The sequence below is a fragment of the Lepidochelys kempii genome, chromosome 1 (assembly GCF_965140265.1).
Source record: "Lepidochelys kempii isolate rLepKem1 chromosome 1, rLepKem1.hap2, whole genome shotgun sequence".
Classification (NCBI taxonomy): Eukaryota; Metazoa; Chordata; order Testudines; family Cheloniidae; genus Lepidochelys; species Lepidochelys kempii.
In genome coordinates this window covers 261,316,463-261,341,046 of record NC_133256.1, presented here as the reverse complement: position 1 = coordinate 261,341,046, position 24,584 = coordinate 261,316,463, and the positions used below count along the sequence as shown (strand labels likewise).

At 46.4% G+C, this 24,584-nt stretch overlaps 1 protein-coding gene across 1 annotated transcript; it reads right to left on the bottom strand.

Moving 5' to 3' along the window:
- Nucleotides 1-5,112: 5,112 nt before the first annotated feature.
- LOC140906495 (cytoglobin-1-like) lies at nucleotides 5,113-9,241 on the bottom strand. The gene is made up of 3 exons (XM_073330534.1): nucleotides 9,147-9,241; nucleotides 6,526-6,757; nucleotides 5,113-5,241 (listed from the first exon to the last, which is right to left on the bottom strand). The coding sequence occupies exons 1-3, from the start codon at nucleotides 9,239-9,241 to the stop codon at nucleotides 5,113-5,115; spliced, it is 456 nt and encodes a 151-aa protein (XP_073186635.1).
- Between the last annotated feature and the right edge of the window lie 15,343 nt (nucleotides 9,242-24,584).

Below are 24,584 nucleotides of genomic sequence, written 5' to 3'. Positions count from 1 at the left end.
CAGTGGGGAGGTTCTCAGGCCACGGATGGCCCACAGGCCGGGACCTTGAGACCCCTGTTATAGATGCTTCCCCAAATGCTTTGTGATTTCACTAACTGCTACTCTGACCAGCTCCATGCTCTTCTAGAACTTTCTACAGCTGATAGAACATCCTTATTAGTTCTCCTCACTAGCTCCTACGCTCTTCTAAGTATGTTTTTATTAAATTTATAATTGCAGGCTGTTCTTTCTGTTGGGTATGGACTGTTATATTGTTCTCTGGTTCATTACACATGGTTTATTGTGTGGGTATCAGACCCAATGATCAGTGATTTTAAGGACACTGTGGCAATCCAAGATGGAGTCTGAAAACTGTCATCTTGTGCTCCATCTTGTGACCTCTGTACACTGTCAGCCTGGTCTGGATGAAACTGGACTGAACAGGTTTTTCCCGCCACTGGGCGATCCCCAAGGTTCCATCACCTCAGACTGTTTCCCGCCTTTCTACAGATTGTACCATGTTTTCCCGCCATAGATTCTATAAAAGAACTGTGATCACAGGCTGACGGGGCAGTCCATCATAGCGAATGTGTGCGCGGTTTTGGGTCTTCATGGCACTTGTGTATCAGCGAAGAACCCCCTTCGTTCCCGGAGTGAAAAGAAAAGAAGACACATTACCATCTTATCTGTCCTGCACCTGGAGAACATCACCATCCAGAGAGTTCCTGGTCTGCTTCTTCTGTCCTGACATCCATCGAGGGACTCTCCAGTGTTCCTCCTCCAGGGTTTCAATTACCTATGGAGTAGAGGTTCTGGACTTCACCACCGCCACTGAAGTGCTGGGTATTGAGTGAGAAAGCAATTAGGGTTTCTAAGTTGCGGGTCATATTTCTTGAATGCCAGGGTGGGTTTAGTTTTATTCTTGGGCCTGAGCTTCACGCTCGCAGGGAAGAGCTGCTGTGTCACTGGGTTGGTTTGTTATATAGCTACTAGTCATTTACATTGACCCCTTCCATATCTGTGTAATTCTATCCCCTAATACATTTGCCTGTTTGTTTTGAACCTTATGTCTTGTCAGTTATATTTATTGTGCACCACACAAGGGGAGAGGGGAGGAGATCTGCCCCAGTCCACCCATGACAGATACGGCAGAGAGCAAATCTGCTCTTTTGAGAAGAAGGGGCTTGTTTCTGTTCCGATACCTACACCACTTTACACATTCAGAGTTATTTTGGCTCCCCTTTGAGATAACATTTCCTCATAAAGACCCTGAGTATCCCCTGTGCCACCTGGAAAATATTAAACCCAAGTGTATAAATGTGTTGGGTACTTACTTCACCTGTGTGAAATTCACTCTGCAGTTTCAAATGGTTCGGGTATATTTCGCCTCTTGTCCAAAACTGTTCTGTAGCATTGCTGTGCACCTTTAGACTTTTTTGATGTTTCATCCCAAGGTTGGTTGCATGTCAGTAGTGAGGAGAAATGATTCCTGTGTAGTGTGAAATACTTGGGATCCTTCCAGATGACAGGTACTGTAAAGATCAAAGTAATCCTCACTTAGAGATGTAGTAGAAATTAACCTTTCCAATATCGTGATGTTGCTGCATATTTAATTTTTCAATTTTTGGGGGTGTTGTAGGAAGAAACAGATGAGAATTGGCAACACCATGGACATAGACCCCACTGCAACCTCTTGTTATGTTTCACTCACTGCTTGTGGAAACACACCTGCTGATGATTGGGTGTTTTGGAATTTTCACCTTCCTGTGGCAAGGCTTTACCAATGCAACTCTCATCTGGTAAGTTACTGCTTGGCAATGGTAGAGGCCAGATAGTTTCCAATTACATTTGCTTCATCCTGCTTGCAACTGTTTCTTTATCTTTCTTTGCTCCCCACCTTCTAAGCCCAAAGGAAAAGCACTGAAAGGTCAGAGTTTAGTGGAGAGACTGATCATTTGAGAGTATAGGTTGTCTGTACGATGCTTAGGTGATCATTTTTGAGATCTTGGAAAGTGCAAATAACCTACTTTCCTCTAAAAGTCTAAATATGAATTCTGCTTCCTGGGTCCCTCTATATATTACCTGAAAAGAAGAGAAATATTATTGGCAAAACATTTTGTTTTAGAGTAAAGTGAGGATTTTCCTTTATTGAGAGTCCTTTGAGTCTTCTTCCGGTTTCCCCTATAGTTTTCATGGTCTGCTCTATTTTCCCCATTGTGGCCCTGGGCTTGGGGGAGAGAAGCTTATCAAATGCAAACTCAATCATGTGACACAAAGCTGGTATAACGTTTTACTACAGGCACAAAAACAAGTCGTGCTAGCCATAATATTAAACAGCATGGCAATCTTTCACCAAAGGCGTTCCTGCCATGGGTCATATGAAAGCCATGCAGCTAGACATGAAGGCTTCGCTCATGCTGTGGAATAGTTCCACAGAAAATAAAGTTCTCTCCCTGCCATCTTTAGATCTGAGTTTTTTCCCCGTAACCTTTTCTTCACAGTAATTACAGTATTTGTAAGTGTGTATACTGATATTAGTTCACCTAGATAACAATAACTTTATATGGTTTGCCTCCCAAACACTGGGATATGTGGGGAAGTAGTAGTATCCTCATTTTACAGATGGAGAACTGAGGTTACAAAAGACAGAACTGAGAATTGAAACCAGATCTCCAGTGTCCCGGTCCAGCATCTTGACGACAACGCCATCCTTCGGCCCTGTTTTGTGGTAGTTACCTGCCACCTGGCACCCTTTTAAAAATGATCTGCAGACCTTAAACTGTTTTTATGGTCTCAAATCATTCACATCACATACATAAATCTTAAATTACAAACCTATTAACATTTTTAAACAAAGAAGTTGAAAATGAGTTCCTGTTTTACGTCCCTGCCAAGACTTGAATTCGGGGTTCTTTGTAAATTCTTCTGTACTCCTCCCAATGCAGCAGCAGCAGGTGAGATGACAAGAACCTCAAAACCCAAACCACCGTTTTCAAGTACGAGTCCCTTCTGTGCCTCTGTATTTGTCTTTCTGTCTACGTCAGGTGAATCAGGGACTGTGTATCTTATTTTGCCCTGGAGAAAATAGAACTCTTCACTTGGGTTGTAGCGGGTAAATAAAGGAGAAATTTATTTATAATGTTTCAACATGTTTAACTTGACTCTGTGTATAACCTCTGTGATGCATTTGGGACCATAAATAGTTTTCACAAGTTTTGCTCCTTCCCTCAACACTTAAAACTGCAGTGGAGCACACTTGCTTGTAATTTGACCCCCACAAAAATGCCTGATGCTCTTTCTTGTATTCTACCCACAGACAAGCATCTGAACCTATCTCTTACCCTTCCCAGACCCTAGCTTCACTCCCTGCAGCCTGCCCAGATGCAAGCATCTTGTCACCAAGTTCTTCCAGTCTCCAGGTGCCCTAAAGCTTGATTACTTCCTTTGTTTCCCCTTCCCAGAGTTATCTTAAAGTCCTACTCACTTCCATTTTGATCTGAAGTGTAAATAATCAAGTGTGGTCATGCTAGGTGTGAGAACTGGAATGATCTGATCTCTGACAAAACCACTTCATCACTCTCCTCTCCTGCCTCCTGGGTAACTCACTTTAGGTGTCTGAGTGCCGAGAATATAAATGGATTCAGTGGGCAGCATAGGGCACTGAAGCAAAGACAATCTAGTCAGTCCTCATTCTCCTGGAGCAGTTTAGCTTCTGGATGTTGGGGGTTCAGCGTCTACTGCTGAGTGGATGCGATCTGTGAACGAAACTGTGGAATGTGGGAGAAACTTCAAGTTCTGGTTTTGTTTGGTTTTAAATGTTTGTTTTTATCCCATGGTTGTGACCCTGGACAAGATAGAAGCTCCCCTTCCACCACTTTAGGAGCCCAAGCCCTGTAGACTTGTTAGGTGCCTGGGAATTGCACCCTAGATGGGTTAATATAAATGCCACACAACTACCAGTAATAGTGCATTTATAACCAGGCACCACAGCTGACTACCCACTCCCTTGACAGGGCCTCTGTGTTGTAAAACCAGAGCGGAATATTTCATAAGTGAGGAGAGACATTCACTTTCTTTAATTCTGTTTATTACAATCAGGTGATATCTGCAGTTACACTTAAGCAGAAGGACACATGCTGTTAAATATAGTAACTAACGATTTCACCACTTCCTTTAAGCACAAGGAAAAACAATCAAGCAGACACTGGGTCATTTACTGCTGAAGAGAGGCTGAGGCATCATGATGAAACAGGAACGCTGACAAGGAAGAGGGGAAGGACTATGGAGGAATTTACACCAAAGTCAAACCTGCCAGGCCCCACTCAGCTGATGAAGGAAAGACTCTCTCAGCTGGATTAATTTTAAGACACTGTTTACATAGTATACAAGCTAGTATGTGTGACACCACTGCCATCTAGTAGACAGATTAAGCATTAAACTCTGCTGCTAAAGCCTGTACTTCATCTGAGATCTGCCTTCGTTTACCACCGTGAAGGGGTGGGTGGCCTTGTTTGGCCTGATGATGACTATCACCCCATGCTTCTGGAAATCTCACCATCCTTGCACAAGCCAATCTGGTGACTTCCCTCATGGTTTCTCAGTAGTTAATTGCTAATGCACCTGGAGCCTTCCACTCAGTATTTCACAAGCAGGGCAGTTGGAGAAAGGAACACCTCTCATGTCACTTCAAAAATGACCCCTTCAGGTTGCTGACCAGAGGATGAGATGCTCTGAAAGGGAATACTGCTCCATCACTCAAGGGAGGGAAAGATGGGAAGTGATAGAGAGGTTGGTTCCTTTCTATTCTAGTAGCAGGTGAAGTGATGAGTCTTCTATCCAGAAGTATCTACCTTAAAATGTATTACATGGGCTTTCAAGATTATTGCTAACTTACATACATATTGACAGAAGGATCAAACTGGGACATCTCTAGGTGCAAAGTGCATGAAGATTTGTTGGTTGCTTTTGATATATATGTTTTTATTTTCCTATATGTATTTACGTTCCTATGTTCATGTTAGCTTTTCCTGTTTTTTCTTCACTTTCAACTGTGGCTGGAAGTTCCAAGTCAGTGATTCAGTGCTGAGTCTTGGTGCTGGTGAGAGGTTTTAGGAGCCCAGAGATGGCACTTCCTCACCAGCCAGCTTCTTTGTAGGCATTGTTCAGGCGAGTGCAGATTTCGTTGGTCACCTTCTCAAAGGAAGCCTTGCAGTCTCCACCATATTTCTCCTCCATCAGTTGCAAGATAATGTCACAGATTATCTAAAGGAGAAGGGAGGGAGGGAAAGAAGCAGACCATGTGAACTCTCTCCATTCTATCTGTGAATAAGAATTGCTGTTTGTCAATTGGGTTCCTCCTAATAAGAAAAAAGTTGTCTGACTCTCTTTGGAGAAGGGAAAGGGACACAGAAACAGCTTTGCAATGTGTCGCATTCAGAACTGGAAATGGGTAATGAAAATGAGCCTTGGTGCAAAACCCACTCTGCACCATTACCACTGTTTGTGTAAATCTATCCCATATCTGATGGATTAATTTTGGCCACACTTGTATACGTAGTCATAAGAGCATATGAATTGCCATATAAGATAAATCAGTGGTCCATCTAGTCCATTATCCTGTCATAGAATCATAGACTATCAGGGTTGGAAGGGACCTCAGGAGGTCATCTAGTCCAACCCCCTGCTCAGAGCAGGGCCAATCCCCAACTAAATCATCCCAGCCAGGACTTTGTCAAGCTGGGCCTTAAAAACCTCTAAGGAAGGAGATTGACCAGTCTCTGACCAGTATTAGGCCATGTCTACACTACCACTTTTGTTGGTATAATGTATGTCTCTCAGGGGTGTGAAAAAACACACCTCTGAGCGACGTACGTTAGCCCAAGAGAAGCACTGGTGTGGACAGCACTATACTGAGAGAGCTTCTCCCACTGATATAGCTATCGCCGCTCATGGAGGCGGTTTTATCATGCCGACAGGAGAGCTCGCTCCCATGGGCATCGAGTGGCTAGATGAGCGATCTTGCAGCAGCGCAGCTGTATCGGTACAGCTGTGCCACTGTAAGCTCTCCAGTGTAGACACGGTCCTAGATGTTTCAGCGTAAGGTGCAAGAAACCATGTACTGAACAATTATGGATTAGCCTGCCCGTAAAGTAAGCTTTCTCCTGATCCTCCTCATTTGCTAGGTGTCTTATGCTCTGTAACGATGAGGGTCTTTATCTCTTTTTAAATATATCGGTAATGTCATTACAATACTAACCTACTTCCTAGGCAAGTCTTGAGATTTAATTAATGCTACCAGAATGCTTTGAAGGTTAAAATTTCTATGTACATTCTATATAGTACTATATTACAAGCCTGGGTAATGTGATGCAGGGGGTGGAGGAAAGGACATTACTGGCAGCACATTAGTCAGTTATAATTATGACCTTTCAGCAGCCCCAAATGCATAAGCATCATCAAAGCCGATTGACACCTGTTCTGTCTCACAGGAAAGATGTGCATCCCATTACATGTGGTACATTTGAGGGGGGAAGTCTGCTGACTCACCCTAAAGTTCTTGGGGTCAACCTTGAGCTGCATGGCATGTTTCTTGCCCAATGGGTTCACTATTCCAAGGAAAGCATCAGTGCTGTCGAGGTGTTGGACCAAGTCATTGATGGTGGTGAGGACCCTCTTGCCATGACTCCTGACCTGATCTGACTGTTCCATCTCTTCAGCTGTGCCCATCCCTTTAAAGTGGGTGAAGTAGGACTTGGTGTCTGGGTGTTCTGTAAACATTCTGCAGTGGGTCAGAGAAGAAATGGGAGAGGAATACAAGACAGTTGAGCTACTTTTTGTTTTTCCTAAAGAGCTGAGCACTGAGGCATTGACACTGGTGTAGCTTCATGTTCAAGACCTTGTCTCATGTATTTCCTTGACTTCTCTCCTTAACTATAGTCATCACTTGCTCCCTTTTCTGTGTCACCTTTGGCTTTCTCTGGCCTTCTTTCCTAGCAAGTCAAAAGCAGAACCCTGCTAACTCCAGACCACTGTCCTGTAGTAGTCTGCCATTCCCTCCGCTCATCCACTTCCAGGATTTTTTCTTGTTAATTACACCTTAAAACTTGCTCAGGCTGCTGCCAGCCAGAAACCCAGTAACCACAATGACGCTTGCTTGCTAATACCAAATGCTCACAGCCTACCTGTCGTCTTCTCTTCTTAGCTAGTTTCTCTCCTCATTTATCAAAAGTATGTAACAGAAAATGCCTCCGGAGTGTGAGGCCAGGAAGCACATTCACCTTCTGTACCTGGATTAAAATCCTACCTTGTCCAGTTTGCTCACTTAAATGGATGTTTTATAAAACAAATTACAAAAAATAAAACGCCGAAATCCATTGGAAATTGGGAATTCAGTCCCACCAAGGATGTTGCAAGAGCCCAAGAAGATGGAAACAGGGAATCCAAGTGGTAGGCTCTTCCCCTTATCTAAATACATGAATAGATGGAGGGAACCCCTAGTTTGGGGAAGGCCCAGACTGCAGTTTGCTGCCTGCCTTCAGATGGTTAAGTGTTAGGTACCACTGGCATCATTCACTCAAAAGATAGTTTAGACTGAAGTCACCTGTGAAGGAAATGAGGCTTCTTTCTATAATCCCATCCAAAGTTTAGCGGCACCTTGACAAATCATGTAAGAACGCAATATTTCCCTTGCTGGACCAAACTAATAATTTATTTAGTCTGGCCATAGAAAGTTCCAACTAAGATTACCTGGGCAGAAGGGCTTATGGTTTAAAGGGGCACAAGTTAATACACTACAGAGGAATGAAATACAGAAATGGAGTGGAAGGTGGTAATTGTAATTGAAATTCCTCACAGAATAGCTGAGGTTCAGAGTGGCTATATACATGAGAAGTGACTGTAAAAATTGCATTGTGTGGTTCTAGGTTTGCGACTCAGTGACAATCATATCATTTTATAGGTAAAGATGTTTTTTTATTTCCCCAAAACTTCCAGCCCTGCAAGTTTAGCCCAGGATCTGAGACTAAAGCCAGGACTCCTGGCTTGGGCATCATTGCCAGTAAAAACAAAAAAAACTTCTGCAATCAGATGTTAGTCAGCAATTGTGCAGTTAGTGCATGGAAAGGAATAGAATCCAACTCATTCTCCATAAGCTGTGTTGGCTCAGAGCTAACAGTAATAAAAAGTGCTAAATCTTTTACAGTAAATACCACAGGGAACAGAGCTGTTGAATGAGACAGCACCATTTTTAAAATTATCTCTTTTCTGACCTTAGTTGTACTTTACAATATTCTAGGATGGAGAGGGAAAGAGCTTTATGTACATTTACTGAGGCTGATGCAGGCATTCGGAGTGGTGTGAAAGGAGGAAGGAGTGAGTGAAAGAGACACCAGAAACGGTAAGGAATCGCACCTGGGCAGATCTGTGGCAGGGTTAGAGTGGGTAAAGGCAGAGATGTAAATGCCAGCTGAGTTATTGGGTGCTTTGAAGATGAAGAGAAGAAGTTTGAATTTTTGGGAAGTAGAAGGAAAGCCAGTGTTAAGATTCTCTAGAGGAAAAGATCCAAGGAGAATGAGACTAGAAACAAAGCTATTAGTTATGTAAGAGGAGATCAGTAGCGAGAGCAATTTCTGTGGAATGAAATAGGTGAAAGCTAGATTGGAAAGGGTCAAGGAGAATTGAAAGAGAAGTTTTGAGGACATAGAAGTAAACAACTCATTAAAGGAGTTTAGAGGGACATAGGATCTGGATTCTGTTCCTGGTTCTATCACAGACTTGTATGTGGATTAAGGAAAGTCAGTTAACTTTCTGTTTTGTCTGTCCCATTGTTAGCTGCTTATGGGACAGAGTGAAGAGGAGTGTCTGACTAGCTGGCCTTTTCTTTTTTACTGTTCATTATTGTATATACCTCAGTTATATCTCTTCTTTTCAAGTGAAATCGTTCTAGTTTCTTTCATCTTTTCCAACCCACTTCACACTCCTCTTTTACTTTTACTTCTCTGAACCTCTTTTGTCTCATCTGTTTCCCACTGAGGTGCAGTATCTATAGCTGCTAATGTTTCCAGGCAAGGAATTGTGCGAAATGCACCAGAACAAGTTCCTAGCATGTAGTTCTATCAGTCTCTTTTCCTCCCCCTCTTGGCTAGCAATGGAATGGGATCTTTCTTTACCTGACCAGCACAGTTGTCCCATTGTCTTCAGCATTGGCATACATCTTCTCCCAGGCCCCACGAGCCCTCTGCACTTCTGCTTCAGAAAATGCCATGTTGAGATCAGAGTGCAGTGAGATGAGAGAGGAAGGGTAGGGAGTTGCAGGTAGTGTGATTTGTGCTCCTGCTCTCTGTTTCAGAGCTCTCTATATACTACCCTAGGGATTTAAGGGCTTTTGAATGGGTGCTTTGTTTCCACTTCAGTCAGTCACATTTCTGCAGGTTTTAGTGCTCTCTAATCACCTCTAATCAGGAAAGGAGGTTACCATGTGGAGAGGGAGGGATAGAATTCTCACTGTGAGAGCAGGGGACCACAGTACACAGAGAAGAGGGGTTGGGGTTTCAGTGGGCAAGGATGGGGTTTGGGCTGGCCTATCCAATGGCTTTTCAGCCATGGCAGTGTGTCCATTTTCTTCCATAAAGACACCCCCACACTGCTGTGGGTATCACAGTTGCAGGGTAAGTTATACCTTTGACCCCTCACTCAGTGTCTCTGTGGCCATTTTTCCAAATGACGGGCCCAGCGCCCACACATCTCTGAGTGAAATCCTGAGATTCACCCCGTCTTTAGACTGGGTCTCCAGGCTACAGCACACCTGTTACCAACCATATTTCCTCAGACGGTCCAGTTGGGATTGGCCTATGCAATAGACTTCCCCTCAGGAGCCATGAACACTAGGTAAACACAGTGACGTCCAACAGCTTCTTCAAAACAAAGTATTTATTTATCTACAGGAATGTAGCAATCAGGAGGAAAAAAGCCCTGCACCCACATAATGTCTTACCTAAGCTTAGCCTTCCCCCCAAACTTAGGGAGCCATGAGAGGAGGGTCAGTGTTTCCCCAGCTGTAACTCCTCCTTTGGACACTCTCAGCTTCAGGGCTCAGGCTTTTAACTCCTTCCTAGCTTTGTTTCTTTTTTCCACTTGGATTCTCACTATCACCACCACCACTTGGGGTTACTAGCGAGCCTGCTGAGCAGAGCCTGGTGGGGGCAAACCTGCAAACCCATTGATACCTGTAATGAGTATCGGTGATTGGGCTATCTGCAGACCTGCAAAAACCACCCAGGACTGAGTTAACTCTTTGCACCCATACAGCAGGCAGCATGGTAGCATTCAAATAGACAGAGGTACACATACTATCAATGAATAATAGACATCTCCCACGTTCTTCACAGAGTGCCAGTGAGTTTACGCTGATCCCTTTCTAGTGTGTCCCTGACCTTCCAGCTCCACTCCACAGCGTCTGTCACTGTCAGAGCAGTGACCTCCCTATGTCATCAGGGATGTGGGCAAGATGCTTTTATAATTCTTCGTGGTTTGATCATTCCATGCTGGCAACTCTGACAAGAAGGGGATATTTTTCAACTCATCCATTGCTGAGAACTGGCATCTGAATCAAACTCCACTAATCTGGCCATCACAGCCCACTCCCCATCTTGGTCTTTGTATCCCTCAAATTGGAGGGCTTGGGCTGGGAGAGTCTCTGTGGTCCTGGTCTGAACATTTATTTTGCCTATGCTGCTCCACCTCCTTTGAAGGCTTTTTATGGTGATGACCATCCATATCAGTGGGAGAGTTGTACACAGAGCTCTGGAGCCCTTTGCTGCTGCTGTTTGTTTAATCAGAGAGGGGTACTGCTATCCTAAGCACCACAGTTCATCACAGTCCTGACTTTCCAGCATTTCTGCTGTTCCAGTGCTCAGGTCCCTCACTCAGCTCTAGTAATTCACCTTACTCCTGCCTTGCAGGAACGCTGCTTTTCCAGGCCTGCCCCTCAATACACTTCCACCTTATCTTCTAACTTTCCTGCTATTCCAGTCCTTGGCAGCTCCTGATCTGAGTAAATATAGAATTATGTTCTACCATGTCATAGGTTGGCAGTATAGGCTCCAGCAGACGTTTTGCCCAGACTGAAATCACCTGACCCTTTTCATTTATGACCTTAGTTCTATCTTTGAAGGCACGTCCTTAGAAGTTCAGGCCACCACTACCTGAGCTCACTGCACCCCCAGTGGACCATGTAATTCTAGCACAATAGGAAATCAACAGCACTGAAGATCCAGAGCGTACGTGTTTCTTTCCCTTTCATTACCCTAATCCTATTGGTTTACAGTTATGATCCTCCTCACATGGCTCCCTAAGAGGTTTAAAAGAAAGAAAAAACTGATGAGCACACTACAGCACAACCTGCTCAGGGTAAGGGGGAGACAACTGATGGAGAGAGAGACAAGTGTCTGATAGAAACCTAACATGAGGTGGTATAAAAAGGTTGTAGAAAGAGAACAGAGGCTAATTATTCTTATTAGTCACTTAGGGCAGAATAGGAAGCAAAGGGGCTTAAGCTGCTACATAAGTAATTCAGGTTAAACACTAGGAGAATTTTTTTAATGAAGAAAAGTTCAGGACACAAAAACACTGCAGCGGGAGGTGGAGGAAGCAGTGTTTCTGGAACTATTCAAATGAGGGACAAAATCCCACGTATAAGGGATGATTTAGGGGGAGGAAAGGAACTGATCCTACCATGATAGCAAGCAAGGTGTTTCAGTGTGTCTGGTGTAATACACTGATATGGATCTGGCATCATAAACAAAAAGAAACAGTAGTTCCAAAGACACAGCCAGAAGCCTTCATGTAGACGGGTCTAGATACTGCAGAGATGGGTGCATTAGTAATACCAACAGAGACAAAGGAAAGGTGCTTAACCAAGCAATGAACCAGGGCACCAGCACTGAGGCTGTTACAGCCCAGCTCTGGGGCGCCTTCGTTTCACGTGTTGCACTTTCCAAGAGTCTTTCTCCATCTCAGCCCTGCTGCAAGGCATCTTCAGCACCTGCCTGGTAAATTCATGCCAGCTCAATTTCATTGGATGGGGCAAAGATCACTTCAGCACTCCTCCAGACTTGTCCATCTATATCAGCAGATGTCAGCTACACTGTGAGGTGAAGACCTCCTCTGGCCCTCAAGTCTCTCTGTTAGTATGTGTATATGGTGTGGAAGGGAGCATCTGTGGAAATTTGTGCACAAAGCGAAGGGAGTTGGTGTGTGTAGGAGTGGGGATCTCTGGGTGATGTCTGAGAGGTCTGTGTAGACAGGAGTTGTGTTTCTGTACAGAGAGGAGTGGGGAGTGCTTTGTGTCTGTATGGGGGTACAGACAGGTGGATTTAGAGGCTGTGTGTATAGTGGAGGTAGGGAGGGAGTGGAAAGGTGTGGGAGTATGCTATGTCTAAAGGATGGGAGGGGATACTGTTGTGTTGGGTAAGTAATGACGGAGGGCTCCAGCACACTATAGATGATCTCAAATGACTGCATTGAAAGTGAAAGCCCTCTCCTGTTCCCGCTCCAACAAAGAGCAGATTGAGGTAGAGCCTTAAGAATGGGGACTTCTGTTTTCTTGTACTAAATCCTTAGCAAAATGTCCTGGATTTCAGGAAAGCTCCTGAAGGTTGGGAGGGAGCAGCTGTGTTGTTGGAATTTCTGCACAAATAGGTCTTTGAAGGTAACTGCAAAACTGGGTCAGGGAAATTCTGACCAACACAGACCAGCAAGTAGTCACAGAAACTCGAAGGGAGGAGTAACGTTAAGATGACATGAGGTGTTGGGGCCTCCCATGCCTTAGAGCTATAACGTCCTGTTAGGAGCCGGGAATGGGAGAACTACCAAGTGAAGGTGCAGTGAGGGTCTTGAGGGCCACTGTCCTCCCTGATTACAGAGAGGTTTTCTTTTTCAAGGTGCCCTGAGAGGAAGGACTTCTAAAGAAGAGAATGGGAACATTCATTTTTCTTATGTTAAAGGATTAGACCTGCTCAGGGCACAGAGGTAGAATTTACTTTCCATTGGAATGTTCTTTTGTGTTGTGAGATGCCCTGTTCTCAGCTCTCTGTATTTTCTTCACACTAGAAGTATTAAATTTTTCTCTTGGTTAGAACTTAGACTGTTCTGTCTAGCTGTGATTACCTCTAGGGAAGGGGAGACCCAGGGAGCAGCACTCAGTCCCAGATAATTTCTTCCAGTGGGGCAGGCCACAGAAGTGGTGAGTGCATAATACATTTACCTGAAACTCTGCAACAGCTCATCTAGATGGGTACCCTCGGGGCACTTGCAGTAACAATACTCATTGCTTTGAGGGTACATTCTCTTTTCTCCAGCTTGTCCTGTTCTTCTCTATCTCCTTTTTGTAGGCAGCATGTCAGAGACAAATCTTGGTTCCATAGATAGCGGTCTTCTTCCTAGTTACAGCCTGTGGTCCTTTTAATTTCTAAAGTATTAGTCTGTATATTATAATTAAGGCTACAATTTAGTCACTGGTATTTTTAGTAAAGTCATGGACAGGTCCCAGGCAATAAACAAAAATTCATGGCCCATGATCTGTTCATGACTTTTACTATAAATACGCCTGACTAAATCTTGGGGCAGCCGCTGCTGTGGAGTGCGCCCCAGGGACCGCTGCCGGGAGCCGCCAGAGCAGCGGCTGCTCTGGCTGCCCTGGGGGGGGCTGCTGCTGCAGGGCTGGGCAGTGGCACCAGCTTGGGGCGGGGGGGGGGCAGCGGCATCAGCTGCCAGGGGCTGCCAGAGCAGCAGCTGCTTGGGAGGTCCCCTGGGCCAGCCACAGCGGCCACTACTCAGGCAGTCCCCTGAGCCAGCTGCTTGGGCTGCCCTGGGGTCAGCCACACTGGCCGCTGCAGAAGTCACAAAGGTCACAGAAAGTCATGGACTTCCACAACCTCTGTGACAGACACGGAGCCCTAATTATACTGTCAGACATGACACCTCCCACAGAGATATTAGACACTGAAGATCTGAAGAGATTATCACTACCTCTGTTGAAACATCCTTTGTATGTCTCTTCAATCCATTAACTATTGTATTTATTGCTTTGGACAAACTATTTTTGATTTTCCTGCACAATTTAAAAAGTCTTTCTAAGGAGAATAGTTGTCTCCCAGCCCAGTTTTTCGCCTTATTTCCAAATAAAGATCTCACCCCGCACCCGCCTCCCATGGCCATACTTCAGAATGCCCACCTGCCTTTTGTCCTAACAAACAGGCTTTTTCCTTATATTGGTCCTGGTTGGAAGTGTTTGCCCGAAGCTGGCTTGGCAAACCTTTAAAGTGACCAGGCTAACTTTTCCCTTGTAATTCCCTCTTAAATGTATATCACTTTATATTGAATGAGAGTCATGGGCAGATCAGAGGCAACCTGTGCTGCTTGTCTCAGGTGCTCTTCAGCTGCCCTCTTAATGACACAAATTATCCAAGGGAGCTGTCCCTGTTAGTGTAATGGCTCCCCATGGTGGGGAGTGAGAGGTACTACTGTAGGGTTGCCAACTTTCTACTCGCACAAAACCGAACACCCTTGCCCTGCCCTTCCTCCAAGGCCCCCCCCCCTTCTCTGAGGCCCCCCCCACTCACTCCATCCCCCCCCCCCCCGTTGCTCTCTCTCCCCACCCTCACTCACTCGCTCATCGTCACCAGGCTGGCTCAGGGGGTTGGGGAGAGGGTGAGGGGCTCCAGCTGGGGGTGAGGGGCTCCAAGGTGGGGACAGAAATGAGTTCAGGGTGTGGGAGGGGGCTCCAGGCTGAGGCAGTGGGTTGGGATGCAGGAGGGGGTGAGGGCTCTGGGGTGGGGCCGGGGATGAGGGACTTGGGGTGCAGGAGGGGGCTCTGGGTTGGGGGGTGGAGCCGAGGGGTTTGGAGTATGGGAGGGGGCTCTGGGCTGGGGCAGGGTGTTGGGGTGTGGGGGGGGTTGGGCTCCAGCTGGGGGTGCAAGATCTGGTTTGGGGCTGGGGCTGAGGGATTTGAGGTACAGGAGGGGGCTCTGGGCTGGTACTGAGGGGTTTGAAGTGCGGGAGGGGACTCCAGGCTGTGGCAGGGAGTTAAGGTGAGGGCTCTGGCTGGATGTGCAGGCTCTGGTTTGGGGCAGGGGATGAGGGATTTGGGGTGCAGGAGAGGGGTCTAGGCTGGGACCAAGGGGTTTGGATGGTGGGAGGGGGATCAGGGTGTGGGGGGGTAAGGGCTGCAGCTGGGGGTGCGGACTCTGAGGTGGGGCTGGGGGTGAAGGGTTTGAGGTGTAGGAGGGTGCTCTGGGCTGGGCCCGAGGGGTTCGGAGGGTGGGAGGGGGATAAGGGTTGGGGCGTGGGAGGGGGTTGGGATGCAGGCTCCGGGCAGCACTTACCTCTGGCAGCTCCTGGAAGCAGCGGCATGTCCCCTCTCCGGCTCCTAAGCGGAGGCGTGGCCAGGTGGCTCTGCATCCTGCCCTGTCTGCATGCACCACCCCTGCAGCTCCCATTGGCTGTGGTTCCCAGCCAATGGCAGCTGCAGAGCTGGTGTTTGGGGCAGGGGCAGCACGCAGAGCCCCCTGGCTGCCCTTATGCCTAGGAGCCGTAGCGGGGACATGCCACTGCTTCTGGGAGCTGTGCAGAGCCACAGGAGGCAGGGAGCTTGCCTTAGACCTGTTGCACCACCAGCTGGACTTTTAACGGCCTGGTCAGCTGTGCAGACCGGAGCCGCCAGGGACCCTTTTTGACCAGGCGTTCCGGTCAAAAACCAGACACCTGGCAACCCTATACTACTGGGAGGTCAGAAGCTGAGATTTCTGAGATAATGGTATCTCATATACGCTAGACACATTTATGAAAAAAAATAACTTCTGCCATTACTCTAGCTAGGATGACACTTAATCGTACTGGTGCTCATCCTGTTATACCAATAAAATAAAAACCAGCAGGATCTTATTAAAGGGGAAAAGGCAAAATACCACATTTATTGTGAATACAGAAAGAATCATAGTAAGCAGTTAGTTATAGCTATAACATTCCATTCAATCTCATATTTATTCATACATTCACACACACACACACACTGCAAGGTAGTTATCATAGTTACCAGCCTTAGAGTTGCTCACGCCAAGCCACTGGCCAGGTGGCCTGGACATGAGGAGGGAGCAGGGCCTTGTCAGATGCACATCTGATGCTCCTGGAAGTTGGGTTGAAGAATCAGACCCCAAAGTTCTCACTTTCTAGAGTCCATTTTTATAGGAGTTTCTTCTTATGCCAGTCTATGGGAATTGCTTCATCATGCTGTTGCTGAATCAATCAGCAGATAGCACATTCCTGATGGCTCCGTGCTGCTAGATGTTATTTTGTTCTTTGATTCTCCCATTCTTGAGGCTGTTGGGTGGATTCCAGTCTGCCCTCCGGGGGTCCTCTGGTTATTTCCACTTGACGCCTTCTTCAGCCGATGGACACTTGATTCTTAGGCTGGCACCTCCCTGATCATTCAGTTATTATCCACACCAAGCATCCATCCACATACATCCTCTATCTCTATTTTAATCACAATTGTTAATACAACAAAAGGGCGGGGAGTCTCTGGGTGCTGTTTCTGTTGTTACAGAGTATTGCTTTGAGTCTCTCTCTGTGTGAATTGCTTTGAGAACAGACTCTGTCTTAGAATATACTAATGCAATTTTGCAGCTTGCAAGTTTCACACATAGAGGGAGAGAAACAGTACCAAAAACCAGGAGACCTCTTAATTAGTAATACCCTGGAATTTAAACTATGGGGAATCAAACTCATATGTGATTTTAATACAGAACTTCTTTAATATGATCCAACAATCCTGTTTTATGGTAGCATTGATCAACTGGGATCAGGAGAATATCTCCCCTCTCCCACTTAATCTATCACAGTATAGAGTAAGTGCATTATGGAGAGTTTATTGCACCTTCCTCTGAAGTAGCATATGTTAATTATTGCCTGAGAAGGGATACTGGACTTCACTGGGCCATTGGCTTGTTCTGGTGTGGCAATTCCTATGATTAACGCTAAGCTATAGGAAGGCCAGCCAGGCATTCTCCCTGTGGGTGTAACGGGGTATCTAAATTCAGTTCCCTCACTCCCATGCCAGTAAAGGGGTGGGAGTACTGGGAAGGCTGTTTGCTTCCTGGGTGATCTCTCATGGTTAGATAACTGGTTTGCATCTGTTGACTCTCCACTGAGAGAGAAATACTGATCCCTGTTGCTGCCCTCTTCTGGACAATCATGGAAAGGAAACCTATAATTGGTATGACACACACAGGGACTTTGGAACTTTCCCTTCTTTCCTGAGATCCCTCACCCTGACATTTAGAGGGAACTCATATCTACTGAAAGGCAGGCAGCCCCTCGTAGTACCTTGGATAGCTTACCGAGTCTCCAGAGGTTAAAAGAGAAAAGTGCTGAGAGCCTGGCACTCAAGGGGTGTTAAAACTGAAAAGCCAGTGTTTCTTGCTTAATCGTAGACACATCCTCTTTGTTGCTGACTTCCCTCCTCGTCTTGGGTTTCTGAGAAATAGAAACTTTCACTTCTGTGTCTTTATCTAACAGCATGTTTGTTGAGGAAATTGAGCAAAGGATAATTTCTGCTGAATGTAAGCCAATATTTCCTAACAGTGAGATTTAGTGGATTGTGGAATAGTCTCCTATATCACTTGGGTTATTTGAAACTGGACTGGAAAAATCTTGGGGAGATTGCAGACAGCTGCAGTGGCACAGGAGCCAGCAAACAGAGCTGTAAACGGGGGAGTTTGAGTGGGAGTTTGGAAGGGGAGTTTGTCTTGTGGTGCTTGTTTGGGGTTTGTGTTTGCTGTGGGGGGTGGTGTTTTGGTGTGGTTTGTGTTTCCCAGATTAACAGGATTTAGGTGGGAAGGCTATGACAGATACAGAGGCAGCAGTGGGAGTGACTCATATAGTGGAAGACACAATGAAGATGACTGGATGTGGAAGCTGTTGTATGTACATGATCCTGGCGGGGGTACCTGGTAAGAGTTTTGTCTGCATGAAATGCCGTCTGATAGAGCCGATGGAGGAAAAGATCCGAGGTTTGGAGATGCAGGTGGAAAGTCTGGTTAAGTTTAGGAAGGGGTTTGAGCAGATTATGGAGCAAAGACATGAGGTATCTGAAGGGGAAAGCTCAGACTTGCAGATGGAAGCAGGACTGAGGAGAGGGAGACTGGGTGAGGAAAGTGGTCAATGGAAGCATGTGACTAAAAGAACCAGGCAGAGGAAAAGACAGGCTAGTGAAGGAGAAATAGAGCTCAAGAACAGGTTTGCAGAGTTGGAAAATGAAGAAGGGGCTCAGCAGGTAGTCACTGAAGGTGGAAGGGCAAGGAAGAAGAGAAGAGCGGCTAGTCCTATAGGAAAAGGGGAAGAGTCAATGGAGACTACACCAAATATGAGCCCCAGAGGATACAGGATTGGTTGAAGAGGATTACAAGGGAGAATAAGAATGGAAAGAACTTGCAGCCAGAGGGAACGGGATAGACTGGAGAATAGCACCGTCACCAGGAAAAGGCAGGTCTTTGTGATCGGGGACTCTTTACTGAGAAGAATAGACAGGCCTGTAACCAGAGCTGATCCAGAGAATAGAAGGGTGTGCTGTCTTCCAGGTGCTAAGGTACGGGATGTAGACCTGAGGTTGAAAAGGATCCTAAAGGGAGCAGGAAAGAATCCCCTAATTATCCTTCATGTGGGAACAAATGATACGGCTAGATTCTCGCTGGAAAGTATTAATAAAGGGAGACTATGCTAGGCTGGGGAAGATGCTTAAGGAAATGGAGGCTCAGGTAATCTTTAGTGGGATTCTGCCTGTTCCTAGAGAAGGACAACAAAGGTGTGACAAGATTATGACTATCAACAGATGGCTTAGGCAGTGGTGCTATAAGGAGGGCTTTGGGATGTATGGCCACTGGGAGGCATTCATGGACAGAGGACAGTTCTCTCGGGATGGACTTCACCTGAGTAGGGAAGGAAATAGACTTCTAGGATGGAGGCTGGCACAATTGATTAAAAGAGCTTTAAACTAGGAATTTGGGGGAGATGGTTGGGAGATGTCCAGGTAATCTCCATGCCAGATTTTAGCATTGAGAGGGAAGAAAATGAAGTAAGAAAGGATACAGCCGTGAGTAGGAGAATGTATATAAGGAGGAAGGGCAGTGTGGATACCAGTCTAATAGGTTATACTGGCTGTAGAATGACCGTGCCTAATCGGGTACAGAATGTGAGCGAGGCCAAACAGCAAAAATTAAGATGTTTGTACACCAATGCGAGGAGCCTCGGTAATAAAATGGAGGAACTAGAGCTACTGGTGCAGGAAGTGAAACCAGATATTCTAGGGATAACAGGAACATGGTGGAATAGTCGTCATGACTGGAGTACGGGTATTGAAGGGTATGTGCTGTTTAGGAAAGACCGAAATAAAGGTAAAGGTGGTGGAGTAGCACTGTAGATCAATGATGAGGTAGATTGTAAAGAAATAAGAAGTGATGGAATGGATAAGACAGAGTCCGTCTGGGCTAAAATTACATTGGGGCCAGGCGGAGAAGGGACCTCTGGTGAGTGTACCTTTTAAAATACTATACATGGTTTAAAAGCAAGCATGCGAAAGGATTAATTTGCCCTGGCATTTGCGGCTCTCCTGGATGTTCTCCCAAAGCCTTTGCAAAAGGTTTCTGGGGAGGGCAGCCTTATTCCACTCACCATGGTAGGACACTTTACCACTCCAGGCCAGTAGCACGTACTCGGGAATCATTGTAAAGCAAAGCATTGCAGTGAATGTTTGCTGGCATTCAAACAACATCCGTTCTTTATCTCTCTGTGTTATCCTCAGGAGAGTGATATCATTCATGGTCACCTGGTTGAAATAGGGTGCTTTTCTTAAGGGGACATTCAGAAGTGCCCATTCCTGCTGGGCTGTTTGCCTGTGGCTGAACAGAAATGTTCCCCGCTGTTAGCCATGGGGGTGGGGGGGTGAGGGGCTAGCCACGTAGGTGGGGGAGGCAAAATGCGACCTTGGAACGAAAGCACATGTGCTGTGTATGTAATGTTAACAGCAAGGTTTACCGTGAAAGAGTATAGCCATTGTTCTAGAAAATGTGTCTTTTTAAATACCACTGCCTCTTTTTTTTAGCTCCACCAGCTGCATGTGTTTCAAGGATCACAGAATCTTCTCCTTCCCAGAGGCTAATGAAGATTAGAAGGCAAAAAAAACGCACTCGTGATGAAATGTTCTCTGAGCTCATGCTGTCCTCCCACACTGACATAGCACAGACAAATGCGTGGAGGCAGACAATGTCAGAGTGCAGGAAAGCACAATATGACCGGGAGGAGAGATGGCGGGCTGAAGAGAGGGCTGAAGCTGAAAGGTGGCGGCAGCGTGATGAGAGGAGGCAGGATTCAATGCTGAGGCTGCTGGAGGATCAAACCAATATGCTCCAGCGTATGGTTGAGCTGCAGGAAAGGCAGCAGGAGCACAGATCGCCGCTACAGCCCCTGTGTAACCAACCGCCCTCCTCCCCAAGTTCCATAGCTTCCTCACCCAGACGCCCAAGAACGCGGTGCGGGGGCCTCCGGCCACCCGGCTACTCCATTCCAGAGGATTGCCCAAGCAACAGAGAAGACTGGCATTCAATAAGTTTTAAACTTTTAAAGTGCTGTGTGGCATTTTCCTTCCCTCCTCCACCACCCCTCCTGGTGCTTCTCTCCTCCACCACCCCTCCTGGGCTACCTTGGTAGTTATCCCCCTATTTGTGTGATGAATGAGTAAAGAATGCATGAATATGAAGCAACAATGACTTTATTGCCTCTGCAAGCGGTGATCGAAGGGAGGAGGGGAGGGTGGTTAGCTTACAGGGAAGTAGAGTGAACCAAGGGGCGGTGGGTTTCATCAAGGAGAAACAAACAGAACTTTCATACCATAGCCTAGTCCAGTCATGAAACTGGTTTTCAAAGCTTCTCTGATGCGCACCGCGCCCTCCTGTGCTCTTCTAACTGCCCTGGTGTCTGGCTGTGCGAAACCAGCAGCCAGGCGATTTGCCTCAACCTCCCACCCCGCCTTAAACGTCTCCCCCTTACTCTCACAGATATTGTGGAGCACACAGCAAGCAGTAATAACAGTGGGAATATTGGTTTCGCTGAGGTCTAACAGAGTCAGTAAACTTCGCCAGCGCGCCTTTAAACGTCCAAATGCACATTCTACCACCATTCTGCACTTGCTCAGCCTGTAGTTGAACAGCTCCTGACTACTGTCCAGGCTGCCTGTGTACGGCTTCATGAGCCATGGCATTAAGGGGTAGGCTGGGTCCCCAAGGATACATATAGGCATTTCAACATCCCCAACAGTTATTTTCTGGTCTGGGAATAAAGTCCCTTCCTGCAGCTTTTGAAACAGACCAGAGTTCCTGAAGATGCGAGCGTCATGCACCTTTCCCAGCCATCCCACGTTTATGTTGGTGAAACGTCCCTTGTGATCCACCAGTGCTTGCAGCACTATTGAAAAGTACCCCTTAAGGTTTATATACTCGCCGGCGCCAAGATAGGGATATGGGTTCCGTCTATGGCCCCACCACAGTTAGGGAATCCCATTGCAGCAAAGCCATCCACTATGACCTGCACATTTCCCAGGGTCATTACCCTTGATATCAGCAGATCTTTGATTGTGTGGGCTACTTGCATCACAGCAGCCCCCACAGTAGATTTGCCCACTCCAAATTGATTCCCGACTGACCGGTAGCTGTCTGGCGTTACAAGCTTCCACAGGGCTATTGCTACTTGCTTCTCAACTGTGAGGGCTGCTCTTATCTTGGTATTCTTGCGCCTCAGGGCAGGGGAAAGCAAGTCACAAAGTTCCATGAAAGTGCCCTTACGCATGCGAAAGTTTCTCAACCATTGGGAATTGTCCCAGACCCGCAACACTATGCGGTCCCACCAGTCTGTGCTTGTTTCCCGAGCCCAGAATCGGTGTTCCACCACATGAACCTGCCCCATTAGCACCATGATGCCCACATTGCCAGGGCCCATGCTTTGAGAGAAGTCTGTGTCCATGTCCTGATCACTCATGTCACCGCGCTGACGTCGCCTACTCACCCGGTATCGCTTTTCCAGGTTCTGGTGCTGCATATACTGCTGGATAATGCACGTGGTGTTTAATGTGCTCCTAATTGCCAAAGTGATCTGAGCATGCCCCATGCTTGCCGTGGTATGGTGTCTGCACCGAAAAAAGGCGTGGAACGATTGTCTGCCATTGCCCTGACAGAGGGAGGGGCGACTGACGACATGGCTTACAGGGTTGGCTTACAGGGAATTAAAATCAACAAAGGGGGTGGCTTTCTGAGAAACTGAATGGCCCCCTCAAGGATAGAACTCAAAACCTCAAGGATAGAACTCAAAACTGGGTTTAGCAGGCTGCTGATTTCACAGAGAGAAGGAGGAGAAAATGAATATAAAATAAATCTGGTCTATTTCTTGTTTTGAGCCACTTCATCTATCTTTATACATCTTGCTGGCAGCAGACTGTGCAGTACGACTGCTAGCCATCATCATCTCCTGGGTGCTCGGCAGAAGACGGTGCAGTATGACGACTAGCCATCATCTTCTGCTGGCTGGAGGTTAAAAGACAGCGCACTGCCAGTAGGACTGAATCGCCATGAGACGAAACAAGGGAAATGACCTGGCTGAGTCACTCCCATGTTTGCCCAGGCGCCCGATTAAAAGAGCACCCAGGACTACGTTGATGATGGCTACCAGTCATACTGCACTGTCTGCTGCCAAAAGGCAATTAACTGCTGCTGTGTAGCAATGCAGTACCACGTCTGCCAGCACCCAGGAGACATACGGTGACGGTGAGCTGAGCGGGCTCCAGGCTTGCCGTGGTATGGTGTCTGCACAGGTAACTCAAGAAAAAAGGCGCAAAATGATTGTCTGCCCTTGCTTTCACGGAGGGAGGGAAGGAACGGGGGCTTGACGATATGTACCCAGAACCACCCACGACAATGTTTTAGCCCCATCAGGCACTGGGATTTCTACCCAGAATTCAAATGGGCGGCAGAGACTGCGGGAACTGTGGGATAGCCACCCACAGTGCAACGCTCCGGAAGTCGACGGTGGCCTCGGTACTGTGGACACACTCCGCCGACTACAGGCACTTAGAGCACTTGTGTGGGGACGCACACAATCGACTGTATAAAACCGCTTTCTACAAAACCAACTTCTATAAATTCAACCTAATTTCGTAGTGTAGACATACCCTAAATGACTTGTCCGAGGTCAAATAGCAAGTCAGTGGCAGAGTTGGAGTTACAATTCGAGAGTACCTAGCTTCCAGTCCTGTGATCAGATTGGACTTCCTTCATTGTAAGAGAACAACATACAGATCAGTAGAGGCAGGGGAACTGTTGTGCTTTGCAAGGGTGTAAATACAAATTCCTTTCTTAAAGAATAAAAAAGGGGAGATTATGTGACACCCATTGACTCTGCCTTGTCTCTCCAGTGACACAAAACAAACACAAAAGCTGGCATACCTGGCCAGTGGAAGATCGCTTTATACAGGGGTTTATATGCCGCCCCCTATCTAGCCCCCAGGGTAGGGGGCATGGCAAACAAAAGGAGCTATGAGCAGGGTACTCATCCCAAGCTCCCAGAATGGCCCTTGCATTGGCTCCAGTCAACCAGCATAAGAGACAATCCAATTGTCCAGAGTCCTGCAGCAAAACCTTTTGTTGTAGACACAATTTTGAATGTAAAAACCATCAACATTTTTTCTTTAAAAAAAAAAAATCTTTCAAACCTTTATACGCGGTAAGGCAACCAAAAAAGGTGACATTTTATCTGTTTGAATGCTACTTTTCATATGCCAGGGACAGCTAGTAAAATTAAAGTGATCACTCTAGGGCAGGGGACAGAAATCTAATGTAAAATATCCCAAGAGCTAATTCTAATACAGTGTATCAACCTAGGTAACAGTTTGTATTTTGACATGGTAATTTTCACTTCTGAGAGTGTAGAAATGTACAATACAGGACCTCAATAATAGTTAATTAGGCCCTGATTCTGCAATGGATCTGTGTAGGCAGATCCTTCTGTCCATGCAAAACCCTATTAAAGTAAACTGGTGTAGGGGGTCTTCTCACACAGATCAGACAGCAGGATCAGAGCCTTAAATTGTAACCAACTCTTTCTTAGTAACCAGATTAGTTAGAGCCAGACTGCTTGGCCTGTGCACAGAGGAGCCTGAGACAGCTGAGAGTCCCTGTACTCCCCTAAACAGAGACTGCTAGTGCCCCAAAGTGGGTTTGCAGCAGCATTATTATGCAGAGCTGTGTGGTACAATCTGCACATGAATATCTATTCAATTAATGATGCCAATTTGCTTAAATGATGTAGTTAAATTATCACCACACTCTCACAATTTCATATCTAAACGCCCCAAAATTCATAACGTTTTGTAATTGTCCATGTACGATGGTTCAGAGGTTTTTTTTGTCTTTCAACCTGTCTAAATACTTAAGATATTTAATTCAAGATAATACTTAGTCCTGCCAGGAGTGCAGGGGACTGGTCTAGATGACACCTCGAGATCCCTTCCA